This window comes from Antechinus flavipes, chromosome 5 (genome assembly GCF_016432865.1).
Source record: "Antechinus flavipes isolate AdamAnt ecotype Samford, QLD, Australia chromosome 5, AdamAnt_v2, whole genome shotgun sequence".
Lineage (NCBI taxonomy): Eukaryota > Metazoa > Chordata > Mammalia > Dasyuromorphia > Dasyuridae > Antechinus > Antechinus flavipes.
This window is the reverse complement of record NC_067402.1, coordinates 283,868,381-283,885,228: the sequence shown is the minus strand read 5'-3', so window position 1 is coordinate 283,885,228 and position 16,848 is coordinate 283,868,381. Positions and strand designations below refer to the sequence as shown.

The 16,848-nt window shown below is 39.9% G+C and overlaps 1 protein-coding gene across 22 annotated transcripts in view; it reads left to right on the top strand.

Annotated features, from left to right (window-relative positions):
• RBFOX2 (RNA binding fox-1 homolog 2) overlaps nucleotides 1–16,848 on the top strand; it is a 222,554-nt gene that overhangs the window by 98,315 nt on the left and 107,391 nt on the right. Inside the window, exon 1 of one of the 22 annotated variants that reach the window (XM_051961665.1) lies at nucleotides 5,519–5,676. The exons of the other annotated variants lie outside the window; for them this stretch is intronic. Coding sequence (XP_051817625.1) covers nucleotides 5,632–5,676 — 45 coding nt within the window. The 5' untranslated portion in view covers nucleotides 5,519–5,631. Of the gene's footprint in view, nucleotides 1–5,518; nucleotides 5,677–16,848 lie in introns of those variants that run through there. 22 annotated transcript variants of the gene reach the window in all.

Genomic DNA, 16,848 nt, shown 5'->3' with positions numbered 1-16,848 from the left:
TTTGTGTGTTGGACTTCACTGTCGCCATAGTAGTTCACTATAATCATTTTTGTTTTATTTGCACTTTTTTAACCTATTTCTTGATTTTGACCTTCATATTAGTTTTGAGCTCTATCTCAAAGTGGTGAGAGAAGGGGAAATATCTGACCTAAAGACCTTTTTATTGTCTTATGGCTATTTTCTCAGCAAGTTTTTAGTGCTTTTATAGTGGTATGATTTAGGAAGTGGTCTGTTCACTGCCCTCCTAGTTGGAGCTCAGCAAGTCCCTGACCCAGGTTTGAGTCTGTTGAATTTTAGTTGAATGTTGTGGGACTCAAGTCACTGTTAGCTCACTGGGAAATTCTGCAGATTCAAAGGGATTCAGCTGTTTGCTTCCCTTGGTTTTGTTTTGCCTTGGTAATTCTACTACAGGCTTATGTGCTAGGCTTAAGTTTAACACTGAATCCTGTGTTATTCCTCCCATCTCTTATTTCCCATCCTTAGGCTCTGAGCCACACAGCAGCATCTCTGGAAATTGTTCTTTGCTTTAAAATTTGCTCCTCTTCACCTTAGAATGATGACCCTACTGAGTAGTGATCAATAAAGATGTCAGCTGCCATTCATTTCTGCTTTCAGAAAGTATATTCTTGGGATTTCTTTCAGACCCAGTATTCTTGCTCTGATGTTCGGTCTCAGCCCTTTTCCTGTCCATGGGTGCTAGAATGCTCCTATGTCCCTTGCCCCAGTCCAGAGACATCCCTATCTTCCTAAGCTATGCTGGGGTGGAAAAATTAACTCATGGTGACTTTTTCTTGGTTTTCTTGTTCAAAATTTGGTCTGGCTTATTTCTCTAGGTTATCATGGAAAGTGATCTGGGCAAAAATGCTAACTCTTACCCCACCATCTTGACTCTGTCTTCCATGAACTTTTTAGAGTTATTTAACCAGCTTTGAATTCATTGAATTGTAGTCATCTAGTTGATTTTTCCCATCTTCTCCATGAGAATATAATGAAGTGGTGAAGGAAGCAGAATGAAGAGAACAGTATGTACAATAACAATTCTGTAATGACAAACAACTTGAAAAGACTTAAGACCTCTGATCAACATGATTACAGAGGAATCAAGATGAAACATGTTGCCTATCTTATGAGAAAGAGGTGAAGGACTCAGGGTACAAAATGAGGTGTTTTCTTTTTCTTAGACAAAAGTAATGTCAGAATTTGTTTTGCTTGACACTATATATGTTTTGTAACAGGAGTTTTATTTTTCTTGCTACCACAATGGTGAGAGTTCTGGTAGAATGGTCAGGGTTAGGGGGGAATGAGAAAAAAAAATGAATCTCTATGAAAAAAATTTTTTTCAAGAAAAATATAATTATAGACATTGCCAGATGCTTTTCCAAAGTGCAAAAGTACTTCCCAAAGGGTACAGGTTATGTTTGTAGCATCTGCCTGGTGAGAAGCTCACATGATTAGAGGTAGTGCCAAATGTTTAGAGGAGTTAATTTGTGGACAGGAGCTTACCACATCACTTCCTTTCCCTCTGTCATCTTAAGTCTCTCTGCCTTCTTCTGTGTACTTTTAAAAAACGCTTCATGGTTTTGGGGTCTCAGAAGGGACCCTACTTTTCTCTTTCCCTTCCTTCCTTTCTCTCCCTCTATTCTTCCTTCCCCCTCCTTCTTTCCCTTTTTCCCCCACTACTCCCTCCCTCCCTTCTTTCCTTCTCCCTTTATTTTTATTTATAAATATTTTTATTTATATTAGGTGCTTTTTTCCCCCTGTCTTATCAGTTAGGAGTATAAGCCAAGTAGTAGTACTGCTAGGTCAAATGTTTAAAACAGCTTAGTGACTGTTATTCACTTTTAAAGCATGGATAAAGTATTTCTTTTCCATCTAATCTGTAAAATGAGGGGATTGGATTCACTCCCATATGGTGTTTTCTAGCTCTAAAATGTGATGATTCCTATGAGGAGCTGAGCCAAGTCTCTTAGTTCCAGCAGTATTTGGGGAAAATAGGATCAAGATCTCTATTGTGAATGATTTCCCTGGTTAAAAAATTAAAGTTATTTCTTCTACCCATCATTCACAATATTAACAATAGTGCCATCACCTTATATTTTTATAGTACTTAACTTACCTGGCACTTTTCATAAATATAAATGTTCCCAAGATAAATAATTTTTATTTGCATTGGTTCAAATACACTCCTGACTGACCATGTCTATCTCCAGTTCAGGAAACTTTGATGGCTTCCTGTTTAGCCTCTAAGATCAAATATAAGCACTGCTTTTTGGGGCACTTAAATCCTTTCTAAAACCTGGCTTCAGTCAGGCTTTGCAGGGTGGTGATTCCTGAAGAACTAGGCTACTTTGGTTCCCTGTACTTATTTCGTTTTTCACACCTATGCATTTTACATAGCCTAGTCCCTGGCCTTCCTGATTTCTGCCTTTTGACTGATTCTCTTCAGAACTTAGCTTCAGTGCCTCCTCTCTCACAAGGCCTTTCATTCTAGGCCTCTCAAGTGTATAGCTTCCCCTATGCCCCATGTAAATTTCTAAATTTTTTTTGATTTTTCTTATTGTGTCAATATCTGGCACATAGTAAGTGCTTAATAAATGCTTATTGGTTGATGCATTGGATTTAAAGTCTGTTCACTGTTCCAAATTCTTCTTATATAAGCAATCTACTATTAATAGTAAGTAGTATTTAAGTAGTCACCATGTTCCAGGCAGTATGCTGGGAGCTGGGAGTACAGAGGAGGGCAAAAAAAGTCCCCGTTCTTGAGAAACTCCCCTAAATGTCTATTAACGCTTCTCTGTGTTAAATAGTAAGTACCAAATCAGAGGTGAAACAGTTCCTGTCCTCAAGGAGCTTATTTCTGAAAGTGGAGACAACATAAAAATACAAAATGTAGCATATACTAAGTGAATACATGGTCATTTTGGGAGGGATGACACAGACAGCTGAGGGCATCAGGAAGGGCTCTATGTATGTAGAAGGCATCTCCTGAGTTGAGTTTTGAAGGAATTCAGGGGTGCATTTCAGGCTTAGGGGACATTGTGTGTGACAACCAGTAGGTAGGACTGGAGCGTTGAGGGCATGGAGGAGCATAATGTTAGAGAAAACTAGAATGGGGAGAGGAATTTGATGAGCTCTAAGGGCCAAAGTTTATCATTGCTCTTAATAGGGAGCCACTAGAGTTTATTGAGAAGGGGGGGGTGTGACATCATCATATCTGGGATTTCGAAAACATCCCTTTGGCAGTTGTTCAGAGGATAGATATGGGAGGGAAGGAGAAGAAAAAAGACCAAAAAGCCTTGAGTCTGGAATACCAATTAGGAGATATTTCAGGAAAGAAATGATGTAGTGGCTTTGTGAGTAGAGATAGTTTATAGAAGTAAAAGCAACAAGAGTAGACAAACGATTGTGGTGAGTGAGAGTGAGAAGTTGAGGATGATACCAGCAAATCTGAATGACAGAGAGGATTTTGTTGCCTTTAATGGAAATAGGGAACGTTGGAAGAAGGGATGGCTTCGGGTTTACAGGTAGTAGAAGGTTCTGCCTGTAGCCATGCTGGCGATGAACCTTTCTAAGCTGAGCATATTTAGATCCTCAGCCAGGAGCTGTGCTTGGGACCTTTTAAAATTAATCCTTAGAACAGCCTTATAAAGGAGGCTAGATAAGGATAATTATCCTCATTTTCCATGGGAGGATTGGAGGTCAGAAAGGTTGGGGGCAGTTAGGGCACTGCTTGAAGAGCCCTGGGTCTGGGTCAAGAAGACCGAAGTTCAAATCCAGCCTCCGAAACTTCCTAGCTGTGTGAAGCTGGGTTACTCATTAAATCTCTGCCTCTGTTTCTTTTCCTCAATTGTTAATCATAATAGCACCTACCTCCCAAGGCGGTCGTGACAATAACATGAGGTAATAATTGTAAAGTACTTAGCATGGTGCCTGACACATAGTAAATGCTATAGAAACGTCAGCTATTAGAGTGATGATGTGCCCAAGGTCAAACAGTGACGAAGGACGAAGATGGGGATTAAGTTGAGGACTCTGTGACTCCAGATCTCTTCATTGCTGTGCTTCCTAGGAGCAAACCAGCATTTTTCTTCTTCAGAGAAGGCCCCTGTCATATTAGAATTGATTAAATTTTAGTGCTCTACCCAAGAGATTGGATAAAATGACCATTTTAAGGGCAAACCCTATTGGAATTGTAAGAAACAAACTCTAAACAGAGCAGCTCTAAAGTAAGAAACCTCTGAAGGCCTCCCCTAACCCCCCTTCAAGGGGCCTCTCTCAGCAGGAAGGAGGTAAGTGAGGATCAAGACCCTGGCCCCTTGCTGTCTCCATTTGATCTTCACACTTTAATCTTATTCAGAGGATAGCACATGGTGTAACATTACTGTTAGACCTCTAAAAGTAAAGGAGGGCAGAGTTCCTGAGGGTAATTTGAATTCTTGCTCCAAGTAGACGATCTCTTCGGCTTAATAATTTGGCCTGGTATATTGTTACGAAGCATTTATTCTCTCTTTTTGCTCATTCCTTGTCCTATCTTTTAAGAATTGCTCGGTGCTTCTCCAGTTACAGATATGGTCTCTAGGACACTAAAAACCAACTCTTGAACCTGCTACTCTCAGTCAGACCAACTCCACACCTGTCTGTGTTTGTTATAGCTCTAATGTCTATTATAGGAATGTGTGCACAAGTGTGTTTGTATATGGTGGTAGGGTGAATATAGCAGCCCCTAAAAGGGGAATAGCAACTGCCCTTTATGAAAAGATTTCTCCACCCCCTCTTTTTGCAGGCAGCCAGAGTTAATCCTACTAAGTTTGACTAGAACAGCTGTCAGAGGGCACCCTGCATATCTGGAGGCCTCCCAGGGGCTTCATGTTGCCTCTGAGTTGGGGCCGCCTTCCTCCCCCTGTTGTGCTGATCCTGCCAGCTGTCCTTGCCTGGGTTAAAGCAGAGCAAGAGAGGTGTTAAATGATCCAAGCACATACAATGTCATGAGAGAGATCCCTTTACTGCATGTGTCAATGCGACTTCTCTTTCCTCCCTTTCCTTTGCATGGCAAAAGGGCTTTGCCCTGTTAATCCCCGCACCTGTCTCTGCCTTGGACACTGAGAAGGACAGGGGCTATGAATTCCCAAGGAGGAATAGAGAAATAGACCCATTTCCCTCCTTGTCCGGGATTGGGAGCACTCCCTCTGACGCACCTAAGGCCCAGAATTTAGAGGCCATCGCTCCTGGATGCTGTTTGCCTCTTGCTATTTCAGGCCGCTTCTGCCAAGAGCCTGCGTGCCATCCCGGGGCCTTCAGGCTCAGCTTTTTCAACTTGCAGGCATTTGTCCACTAAAAAGCTGTCATTTTCATTCTGTAAATTGTAAGTTGGCAGGACTTTTTTGATTTTTCTGAACAACTTTCTTCTGGACGGTGCTGGATTCTACTGCGAGGAGTAGCCTGGCCTAAAACCACTCATCCCCAGGCTCTTCCATAGAGTTAGCCTCTCTGCTGGAGTAGACTAGGGGTCTGAACCATCTCTTTTTGGTGTCATCCAGTTCCTCTTTTCAGGACATACAGAACAAGCGAGACGAAAACTTGAAGCTTTTGATTCTTTCCGGTTGGTCTTTTATCAGAAGAAATTTTTTTGCTATGTATGGTGTGTATTGTATGGATTATCAATATCCAGTTGTCCAGGTAAGCAAAGTAAAAGTTATAAGTGAATAGCCTTTTCGTGTCTTCCAAATTTTGTAGGCCTACATGTTGGTTTTATGGAGGCATGAAATCCTTCTAAGCTCACTCTTGGCTTGCTATAGATCAGGCCATAGATCTTGAGATATTTTTGCTATCTGATTCAGCAGAGTCTGAGTTTTATCACCCAGGAGCCCCCTGTAGAGCACTTGGCATTTAACTCTCGAAATTCTGAGACTTCACAGAGATTCCTGCATTTTTTTTTTTTTTTAAAGGAATGTAACAGAGTAATGTGGGTATATAAAGAAACTCAGACTACTACATTCTAGAAAATGAGGTTTATTACTTTAGGCAGGCATGGTATTGGGTGGATAAAGGCGTGCTCATAAAAGTAACATTCAGTAGAGGGCACTATCTCCATATCTACCAGAGAATTTTATCCTGGTTTGCAATTGGATGAAAGGAAACTGAATTATTAATCTATAGCAATCTAAATTGAGACCAGGTTAGCTCATGATCTCAAACTAATGGTTATAGGATCCTTGTGTGCATTTAAATAAGGGGGGCTGCTGTAAGGTGGTGGAAAGAGCCCTTAGCCTGAGAGTCAGAAGCCCGGGGTTTGAGCTTCAGCCATGCCCAGGCTGCTGATTTCTGAGCAGAAGCAAGACACATTCATCTCATGAAATGAGGGGATTGGATCACATATCTTCTAAAATTCTTATTGTGCTCAAAATAACAAAGCCTGACACTCGAAGAGTAAAGATGGCCCCCTTTATGGCTTCTCCTGCTTCCCTTGTCTCTCAGATGGCTGCTTCCCTCATGGCACCGTCTTTTGAGGACAGATGGGACAGATGGAAATGAAGCTCTCATCAGTTAGTTTTTCTAGAGTGTTAATGGGGAAGGGAGAAGGGAATGCCACATAGACCAGACCTTTCTCAGTATCTGTGAATGGATTAATTTGTGGAATATCCTAAGTAAGCCTGGGCCTGCCTTTCTCTGAATCAAGATGCTAGGTCACCCAAGAGTAGGGCCAGTCATGCATGGGATAAAAAGTGGAAAATTGATTGTAATATGTCTGGGTGTTTTTCTTGTGGTGCATTTGAAAAAAACAATTTTGTGTTTTGTTCTTTATAAGTGTGCTTTTCAGTTAGCATGAATAAACTGAAACGAAGTTTATTTTGCTAGATAAAAGAGATTTGGGGTTGTCTGGGAATTTCCTTTATCTTTGATAACTCCCACTCCCAATGCCCCATGTAGTCATAGTCACAGTCATTTACATTGCCCTTTAAGGTGTACTAAAGTCCATGCTACTTGAAGTATTTTCTTTGATTCTTTTAAGATAGATCATGTTAATCTCATTATCCACATTTTAGAGAGAAGGAAATGGAATCTTTTGAGAAAATCAGGGAATTGTTGACCCTATATATCAAATACGTGACCCTACACACCACTAGAGCTGGGCTGGGCAGATCCGACGCCATGGAGAGATCTCTGCTCCAGGGTCCTCGGACTCTGCTCAACACTGAGGGATCTGAACAAAGATGGGAAAGGGTCCTGAGCACGAAGGACAAGGACTGTTCAGTTGAGGTGTCTGAGCAGCTGATGATTGAGGGGAAAAGGGCTTCTGAGACTGAAGCTGCTATTATCATCATTCCCAAGTAACCTGGGAAGTGGACATGCTGGGGCATGGGACTGAAAGACATGTTAGAAGGAATACTAGGCTGTGTTTAGATAAGACTTTCATGTGTTATCTCATTTGAGCCTTAACAGCCTTGGAAGGTAAGTACTATAGGGTTTATTAGCAAGGGAACAATCAGGATATCTCTCTCCCAGGGTTATTGTGAACCAAGCACTGTGATATATGGCAAGCACTTTACCAGCCCTAAAATAACTTTCTAAATACAAGCTCTTATTATTGTTATTATTTCCTTTTCAGCCATATTTGTCATCTATCATTTATCAAGGACCTACTGGTTGCCAGGCTCTGTGCCTTTAAGCAGGGAAAATATAAAGAAATTTAAAGGACAGCCCCTCTTTTGCGGGAGTTCACTATGTGAGATACTTACAGATACCGGGGTTTTGAGGTGAGAGAATATTACCAGTCAGATCAGGCCTTTTCATATGTTTAGAGCTGAGAAAACCAAGGGGAGACAGTTCGGCTGAGCTCCCCATGCAGTGGAGGCAGAGCCAGGCTTAGTGGTCATGTCACCGCAGGGACAACAGTAGGACCTTCCTCCCAAGGGCTCAAGATGGATGGAAAATGCCTTTGCCAATTTTGAAGTGCCATCTAATGTGAGCCGAGAAGTTGGCTTCTCTTCCGCACGCCACACTCCATTCACTGTCTGTCCTCAGGAGAAGGTGAACTTGCCCTTTTGGGGCTTTGTGGTTCCTAGTCCTGGGACCTTTACAGTTTTCCAGTGCATTTACCCGAGCCCGGCCCTGTGAAGCCTCAGAGAGGATCAGGATGGAGTCAGTCAGGGGCTCTCTGCATACCAGGCATGGGGCCTACTTGCTGGGGCAGCGAGTGACTGGCTCCTAGATGGAGAGTCAGGAGACCCAAAAAAGCTTTTTTTTCTAAAGGAGCAAACCGGAGCCCAGCAGAGACATTTGCCCGAGTCCCCTAGGTCATGTGTCAGAAGGAGCAAAACTGGATTCAGATCCAGTTTTTCCGAGTGTCATCACCTCATCAGCATTTTCTACTCTTGGCGTGCTTCAGTCTCAAATGTGAGCAGAATAGCCTTCCAGGTGCCGACTGGATGATTTGAGGAAAATGAAAACAATCCTTCTCTTCTGTATCTATAAGAACCTAGTACCCTAAGAGAGAGGGTGGTTGTGAGCTCTTAGCGATTTACTCCAGCCATTACTCCTCTTGAGCTTAAACAGTACCTGGTATAGAGTAGGCACTTAATAAATGTTGATTAAGTTCATCTGTCTTGTATTACTTTATCTTTTTAGCTAGCAGAGCCCTACAGGAATAGGATTTGATTTAGAAAGTATGCATTTTGATTGGGGGAGAAAGGGACAGGTAAATAGTGGAACCTGGAAAGAGAAGGAAAGGTAACAGGGAAGGGCACAGTCTAAGCCAATTGAAAGTATTAAGCCTCTGGACAACTATGCTTCGAGGGGAGGATGGCATCTTGCTTAAAACCAGTTAATAACCTTGGGGGTGGGGGGTCAGCCTGGTTCTGCATCCTACAGTCCCCAGAAAAAAAGCTGGTCCTTGGTGACTGTGTGGGAGGCTGGCTTGGCTGTACTGGAGATAGATTTGTTCTTTTAATTTCCTTTTCTGTTGAAGATGGAGGTGTGGCATGCTAGGAGCCATACAGTAAACAATGGGTTGTTTAGTATTTGCTGTGGATGATTTATTTAAATTATTATAAATCTGTTCCTCTTTAAAGAAAAGAAACCTTTTCTTTCTTCTTATAAGAAGTGAGATCAGATTCCTCCCACTTTGATCATTCTTGATAGTTCTCAAAGATTAAGTATTACAATCAAATTTTAATGTTGGGAGGAATAGAGCTAGTGGGGGAGAGTGGAAAGAACACTGGACTCAGATGCAGAGGTTCTGTTTTTGAATCCTGTCTTATTGCCTGTGCGGGCCTTTCCTTTTCTGGATCTTAATTTCTTTGTCAACAAAATGAGGTTGCACTCCATCAGAATTTCTTAAACTGTTTTGTGTCCCGAAGCTCTTTGGCCAGTCAGTCTGATGAAAGCTCTGGACCCCTTCTACGGATGTTTCAAACTCCTAGCTTAAAATAAAATATACAGGATTGCAGAGGAGAATAGTTACATTGAAATAGTTACCGAAGTATATATTTTTAAAATTCATGGATCCCAGGTTAAGAAGCTCTGATGGGGTGGACTGTCGGCTTTTGGCTCTAAATTCAATTAAAAAAATTTTTTTTCTTCAGTTCTCTGTTTTTTGAATTGAAGGGAAGAATATTGAAGTGAATTGAACTCCTCTCTCTTCAGCAAGAACTAGATACTGAAGGATTCCTTTCTGGAGCTCTGTTTATTAGAAAGGGATTAAAGCTGTTATCTTATTCTACTCTCACATTGTTTTTCTAGAAGGTGTTCTGAGTAGTAGAGTTCCAATTTAAGGATGAGAAGCTATGAAAATGATAGGTGTTGCTAATAATTTGGCTTCCTATATGTTAATGTGAAGTTGGGGCCCTGTATGGCAAAGTGATATTATACTAGATATGCTTCTGGGAGGATATTTAATGCCTGTGTTGTACAACCTATCATTACCCTGGGCTAGAGTTTAGGGGAAGGCCGAGTGGTTTAAAGAGCTTTTATACTGGCTAGTTTTTATTATGCAGGAAATGCCATTTCTTTCATGTTGGTACCTATTTGGATGTCTGGGAAAGTTCTCCATATGAAGAAACTGGGCACTCTATTCCAAGACTCAGATATAACAATGGAGGTTCTTGGTAGTTGGTGGCTGGGAGGGAAGCTGAGGCAGGCCCAGCTAAAAATGGCATGATGCACAGCTGCTTTGACATATAAATGCTTCATCCCTAGATGTCATTCAGCAGGAATGTGTTACAGCTGTCTTAAACTTGAGACTGACTTCCTTCTCCATCCCATTAAATATTGGAGTTCTGTATTTGGTAAGAAGCTGAGTCCTAAAAAATGAATAAGGATATTTGAGTTCCTGCTCTATTCAGTTAAATTTAATCAACATTATTGAGTATTCATTGAAGACTGAGGATTATGGAACCTAGATGAATGACAGACTCTCTGTCCTTGAGAAGCTTAGTTTAGCTTATTAGGAGATCTAAGACTTACAGAAATAACTATTAATTTAGTTCTCTTCACCAAACTTTTATTAAATACCTACTGTGTGTATTGTACTAATTGTCAAGGACATATACACGATATAGTTCTTGCACTTGATTATAATTTAATAGGAAAAACTTGTCTATACACGAAGAAATAGGATATGTAAGGTAGAATGTGCAAAAAAAGAGATCAAAACTACTCTGAAGATACTGTAGAAGTATTGTGGAGTGGATGCTCTCTCTTCAGCTTAGGGCATAACAGAAAGATTTCCAGAGGAGGTGCCACCTCAGCTGATCCTTGGACAAGATAAAGATTTGAGCAGGCAGACATCATGATGATGATAATTGTTGTTATTTTGGGTCGTCCATATGGTTGCAAAAAGGCAAACACAACAAAAATGCAAGTTGTAGCAAATGCAAAACAGAAAGCTTGTATAGCTTTAATATCCCAAGCAGCGGAACTCTTGCCAAGAGATTTGACTGAAACTCTAGCCTTTTTGCAAAAATGGAAAGCCATAGGCCAGATAAGATCCCTAATTATTGACTCAAAGACTTCACAATGGCGTAAAAATTAGTAGCAAAGCAAAGCATGTTGCCAGTTTCCTCTCCAATTTAACATGAATCCATTTTTCTTAAAGAAAGACATCAGAGAGCCCTCCAGATGTAGGCCAGTTACATGTTTTTGTCCTTTAAACAAAATATTCACAGTTTATGTCATGGGAAAAAGTTGATAAATACTGACAAGAAAATAGTATTTTAGTTGAGGAGCCAGAGGTAGACCCAGAGACCCAGAGGTAATAAAGGTCAACTTATCCACTTGATAATAATTAAATAAGCTCTCTGGAAAGGCTACTCAATATATACTTCCTTTGTTGGTCTGCACAAAGTTTCTGACTCAGTTCCTCGCTCATGGCTTATCTAAATAATGTAAATATGGAAGGTAGACTCAGTCATAATGAGAAGTCTAAAATATTTAGTGTCCACATGAAAGATTGTTCTTTATTGTAAACATTCTTCCAACAGTGCTGTCTAAAGTAGTTAATATAAAACATGGCATTTTCCAGGAAGGAAATTTGTTCCTATTACTGTTCTTTCTAACCTTACATTCATGATCATCTCTGTGCAGCTGCCATATTAGAATTGCATCAGAACAACTTGTTAACTGCTTGCTGTTTATGAACTGTTATCAAGCTATAGAGATGGTTCCCCTGTATAACAAATAGGTCCTTCTGTTAGATTTATGTGGAATCTTTCTCTAGTGATATTAAGCTCCATATAGAGCTTGGATGAATGACCAGTAGATGAAGGCAAGATCTTATCTGGAAGTCTCCTACCTATACCTAGAGGGTATAATGATATCAGGAGGAAAAGTTATGACTGAATACTTTAAGAAACTTATTGGAATTCAGTAATGAAAACTGATTAGGAATAATTTGTAATTTATACTTTGAAAATTGTGAAATTGACATTAACAGATTTGGAAAACAGCAAAACTTCTACAGTATTTAAAACAAAGGACCTGGTACATTCATTATAAGGCAGCTGTAGAAAGGTGAGTATGTCCATGCCAAAAAGAGGAAGAAGATTAATAGCTGTTTTTATAGCACGTGACAAACAAGTAAAAAATCCTACAGAAATACCTTTGAAACATGCAGATACCATTTCATTAAGCAGTAGAAAAGGCTGATCCAAGGTGCACACCATTAGATTTGTCAGGTATAATCTATAATGGCTTACTTCTGGAAGGAGCCTATGAAATGACTTGGATCCAAAAGTGGAATCCAAAGGCCTTCTATGGATGGCAACCACATGAACTCAGCCAGCGATATGTCAACAAAGAAGTGTAGTGCTGGCCGCCGGCAGACTTGGTTTAGAAATGGAGGGGTCTGTGAGGAGAACTCAGAACCAGGTCCTTGAAATTATAAAAACATAATTATCTGTACCGAGCTTGGGAGTATAGAGCAATGTAAACTCTGTACAGAAACAGTAGAGACAGGGTGACATAACTACAACAAACAAGTCATCTGGTGACCAGAAGTTAGTTCCCTGTCTTTCATGGATTCGAGTGGAGCAGATCCCTAAACTTCAAGTACAAACCTCAGAGCACTTTGCTGGAATGAAACTACTATCCCAACTGCTGCCTACAGTTACCAGGATGTAACATTGATCCATAAAAACTTAAGAACAGTATTTTTTGTAGATGTCGCTGTTCCAAATGCATACAGGAAGCAAGAGGCTTCAAAATTCAGAGATCTATCAATCAGAAGAACTGAAAGTCATATGGAGAACATATGAGATACATATCAGTGCCGTCAACCCGTCTGCAACTAAAGTTGTCCCAAAGATGCTTTCAGAGAGCAACAGGAGATGAGGATGCATCCTAATACTGTTACTCATCTGTACAAAAGTCTACAGGAACATTAAATATAAAAGAAAGATAGACCGAACAATATTTCTGTCTAAGTGTGATCATGAAAGATGAGAACAGTGTGAATATTAATAATAATGAAGGTGAATAGCACTTATTGTGTGTTGGGGAATGTGCGAGGCACATTATGAATGTTATCCTATTTTATCCTCACAATAACCTTGGGAGGTGAGTGCTATTATTAGTCCCATTTTTTTTTTTTTTAACAGATAAGGAGATTGAGGCAGACAGGTTAAGTGACTGGCTTAGGATCACTGAACTAGTAAATGTTTGAGGCCAGATTTGAGAACCCTGGTCTTCTTGACTTCAGTTCCAGCACTCCATCCATTATGCTACCTTCTAGCTGCCCTGAAGCATCATGATGGTGAGGCAGTGAAGACAATGACCACGTTTTCAGGGAGTAACTAGTACTAAAATTTGACTGAAGCTTTTGTGATATTAGGGGAGCAGGGATGTGTGTCTGAGAATAGTGATGGTATTCACTTATAAGTGAAGAGAAGGTTATGAATTTGGAGAAATATTGAGGTAGAATTGATATAATAGCAACTCATGTAATATGGGGTAAGGGGTTGAAGGAAAGGAAACAATTTAAAATGACTCTGCATTTTTCATTCTGGGTGACTTGAAGGATGGTCAACGGAGATAGGGTAATTGGGAAGAAAAGCAGGTCTTTGGAAAAAATGATGAGTTCAGCTTTGGACACATTGAGTTAAAATGCCAGTGGAACATTTAGGTGGAGAAGTTCAGCAGGCAAATAGGAAATCAGTGGCTAGAAGAGATAGGTAGCAGATATATAGATTTGAGAGTCATCTGCGTAGAATTGATCATTGAAGCCTTGGGCCTGTGACTCGTTTAGCATTCTAGCCCCAGCCTTCCCCTTTCTCATTATTCTACATTATCCTCTGGCATGCACTCTATGGTCCAGCCAATCTAGTTGTCTTCCTATTCTGCACACGTTCTACTACATCTCCAATCTTTGTGCTTTTGCATAGTCTGTCCCCGATGAGAGGGATACACTTCTTTCCCACCTCTGCCTCTTTTCTTCACTTAATTCCTTCAGTGTTCATATCGGATGTTGTCTCCATGAGGCTTTTCCAGATGCCCTCTCTGGTAGCATCTCCTTTCCCCCCTTAAAAAATTATAATGTATTTATTTTGTATTCATTTATATGTATATATTTTGCCTTCCTTTTTAGAATCTGAACTCCTTGAAGAAATGCTCTTCATTCACTTTTGTCTTTGTATCCCCAGCACCTAGTACGTGGCAGGTACTTTATAAATGCTCTTTGGTTGGTTCATTTATGACCTTAAGTCCTTGCATGACTATCACTTTCCTTATCGGTAAAATGAGCTAGTTGAACTAGATGATGTCTGAGGTCATTTCCAGCTCTGAATCCTATGATAGGCTCTTGGATGACAGTTCATCCTGTATTTTAGATTCTTTTCCTGTAAGTGCATTACTTTGCACTTGTGCACATGGAAACGTGTCTGCCTCTTTCCTGCCCACTCTCCCAGCTTTGAAAGCTCTTCCTTCATTTTATCCCATCTGCTTGATTTTCTTTCACCCAAAAGAGTTTTCATGCCATCTGCAGAATTGGAGATTTTACTGTGTGTTCCCTCCTCCACTTGCAGAAATGTTAAATTACTTATAAAAATGGTAAATAATGCCAGTTCTAGTCCTGCCATCTTAGGAAGCACATCGTTTATTGTTTATATGGCAGTAGTGACTGCCATAAGAACCTGCTTGTCGTTATCTTTTATTTCCTTTTTCTGAATCAATTCCTTATCTAAGACTCTTGATCTTCCAGTTTCTTGGTGATTCAGTTTTGGGGTGGACATTTACATGTTGGAAGGCAGTGGATTGATTACATTCACTAGTTTCCCTACATCCATATGCTTACCTGTCCTCTTGAAGTATTTAGTATACCAGATCCAGGTTAAAATGTCATTGGGAAATACTTAACAAAATAAATAAAAATACAACAGTATCCTGAAAGTATATCCACATACAAGATTATTTATTTCTCTTTTGCTGTATCTACACACATATAATTGGCTCAATCACAGGACTGTATTAGTTAATTTATTTGAAAAAAGCAGACACATCATTCTGTAATTTAATTGGCCAAACCCGTTATGGGTTCACAAACAACTGGAATACAGTTGATAGATTGTTTTATGTGGGAATAATGTAGCTGGAAATTACACTAAAAGTTTTCATGGGAAAAAAATTGTGTACACACACACACACACACACACACACAGCTTCAGAGAAATAAAATTCCAATTAAGTTCAGTAATTTTAATATGGAATCTTATTGTTTCTAAAAGATTCTTTTAAGCAAAATCATATTCTTAATATATTTCTATACATGTATACCCATAGAGGCAGCTAGGTAGAACAGTATACAGTATATAGAGCACTGGGCCTAGAGTCAGAAAACCATGACTTTAAATTCAGCCTCAGGCATTTATTGGGTGTGAGACCCTGGGCAAGTCACTTCTGTGAAATGGAGAAAATGGTAACATCTTCCTCTTTGGGTTGTTGTGAGAATCAAATGACAGTGATTATGGAGTATGTAGCACAATGTCTGGCATATGGTAGGTGCCATATAAGTGTTAATTAATAATTATTATTGTGTGTGTGTTTGTGTATGTGAAATCTGAGTCTAGTTTGGCTTCTAACAACTTGCCAACTGTGTGACCCTGAAAAAATCCTGTAACCTTTATCTGCCTTAGTTACCTCAGCTATAAAATGGGGATGATAGGGCCCACTTCACAAGATTTCTGTGAGGATCAGATGGGATATTTGCACAGTGCTTTACATATAGTGGAAGCATAATAAATGCTTATTCCTTTACCATCACAATCCCTTGAGCCAGTCAGCAAAACCTAAGTTCGAATCCAGCTTCAGACACTTACTAACTGTGTGACCTTAAATCTACTGGATCTAGAATCATAGATGGATTCCAGTTCAAAGTTCCCCTTGGGCAATCACTTAAATTTCCTAATTTAAATTTAAATTCCTAATTTAAAAATTGAGATTTTTCAGTTTCACAATGGAAGGAATCTGAATTAGATGCTGTCTTGAAGTCCCTTCTAACTCAATAACTACAATGGTTTGTGTGCAAAGCCCATTGGAAATGTCAGATTATAGGTTTTGTTCAGTAGTTATCCAGGAGGACATAAAGAACTTCATGTATTATAACAATGAATTAGAACAAGGGTTTTTTTTTTTTTTTTAATATTATTTGGCAGCTTGCAACTGAATCTGCTCATTCATCTGCTCTGCTTAGAAATTGAACACAAAAAAGCTTGATTAAATGGAATCCACCTCCTTGGAATCCTCAAATAACCACTTTTTTTTTTTTTTTTTTTTTTTTTGCTTATGGAGGAAATGAAAAATAAATGATAGATTTGCCAGTGTCTTGGATTTATTTTTTAAAGGTGACTTACAGGATGGTCAACTCAAGTCCCTATACATTATGTATCTCCAGTAATCCTTAAAATGATATTCCCAAGCCTGTCAAAGTCCTGAGACTCTTTAGTGGCAAGGACTGTTTTCACTTTTGTCTTGTATCCCTAACAGTTAGCATACTGACTGGTACAGAAGAAGTAGTTAGTTCATTGACTGATTGATTAGAACTTTGTGAATCCTCAGCTAACTCCAAATTTCAGGTAAACAAAAGAACTCTTTCCCCAAACATTGAGATATAGAGGTTTTCTCCAGCAGCTTTTCCTTTAGAAGCAGTAGATAAGGAGATGGGACAAAAACAACAAACATTTCTAATACTTTGCTAATCTCTGCAGATACACAGAAAGGCCCCCTGAGAGCTCAGTTTTTGAGTCTCCCTCTTTTCACAGACAGGAAGTGCACCAGTCACGAATTGGCAAAGCTGTACTCCCAGTTGGCAGGGGCATTTGGCCTACTCCTGGGGGTTCACCTGTGCTGGTGCTGGCTTACTCG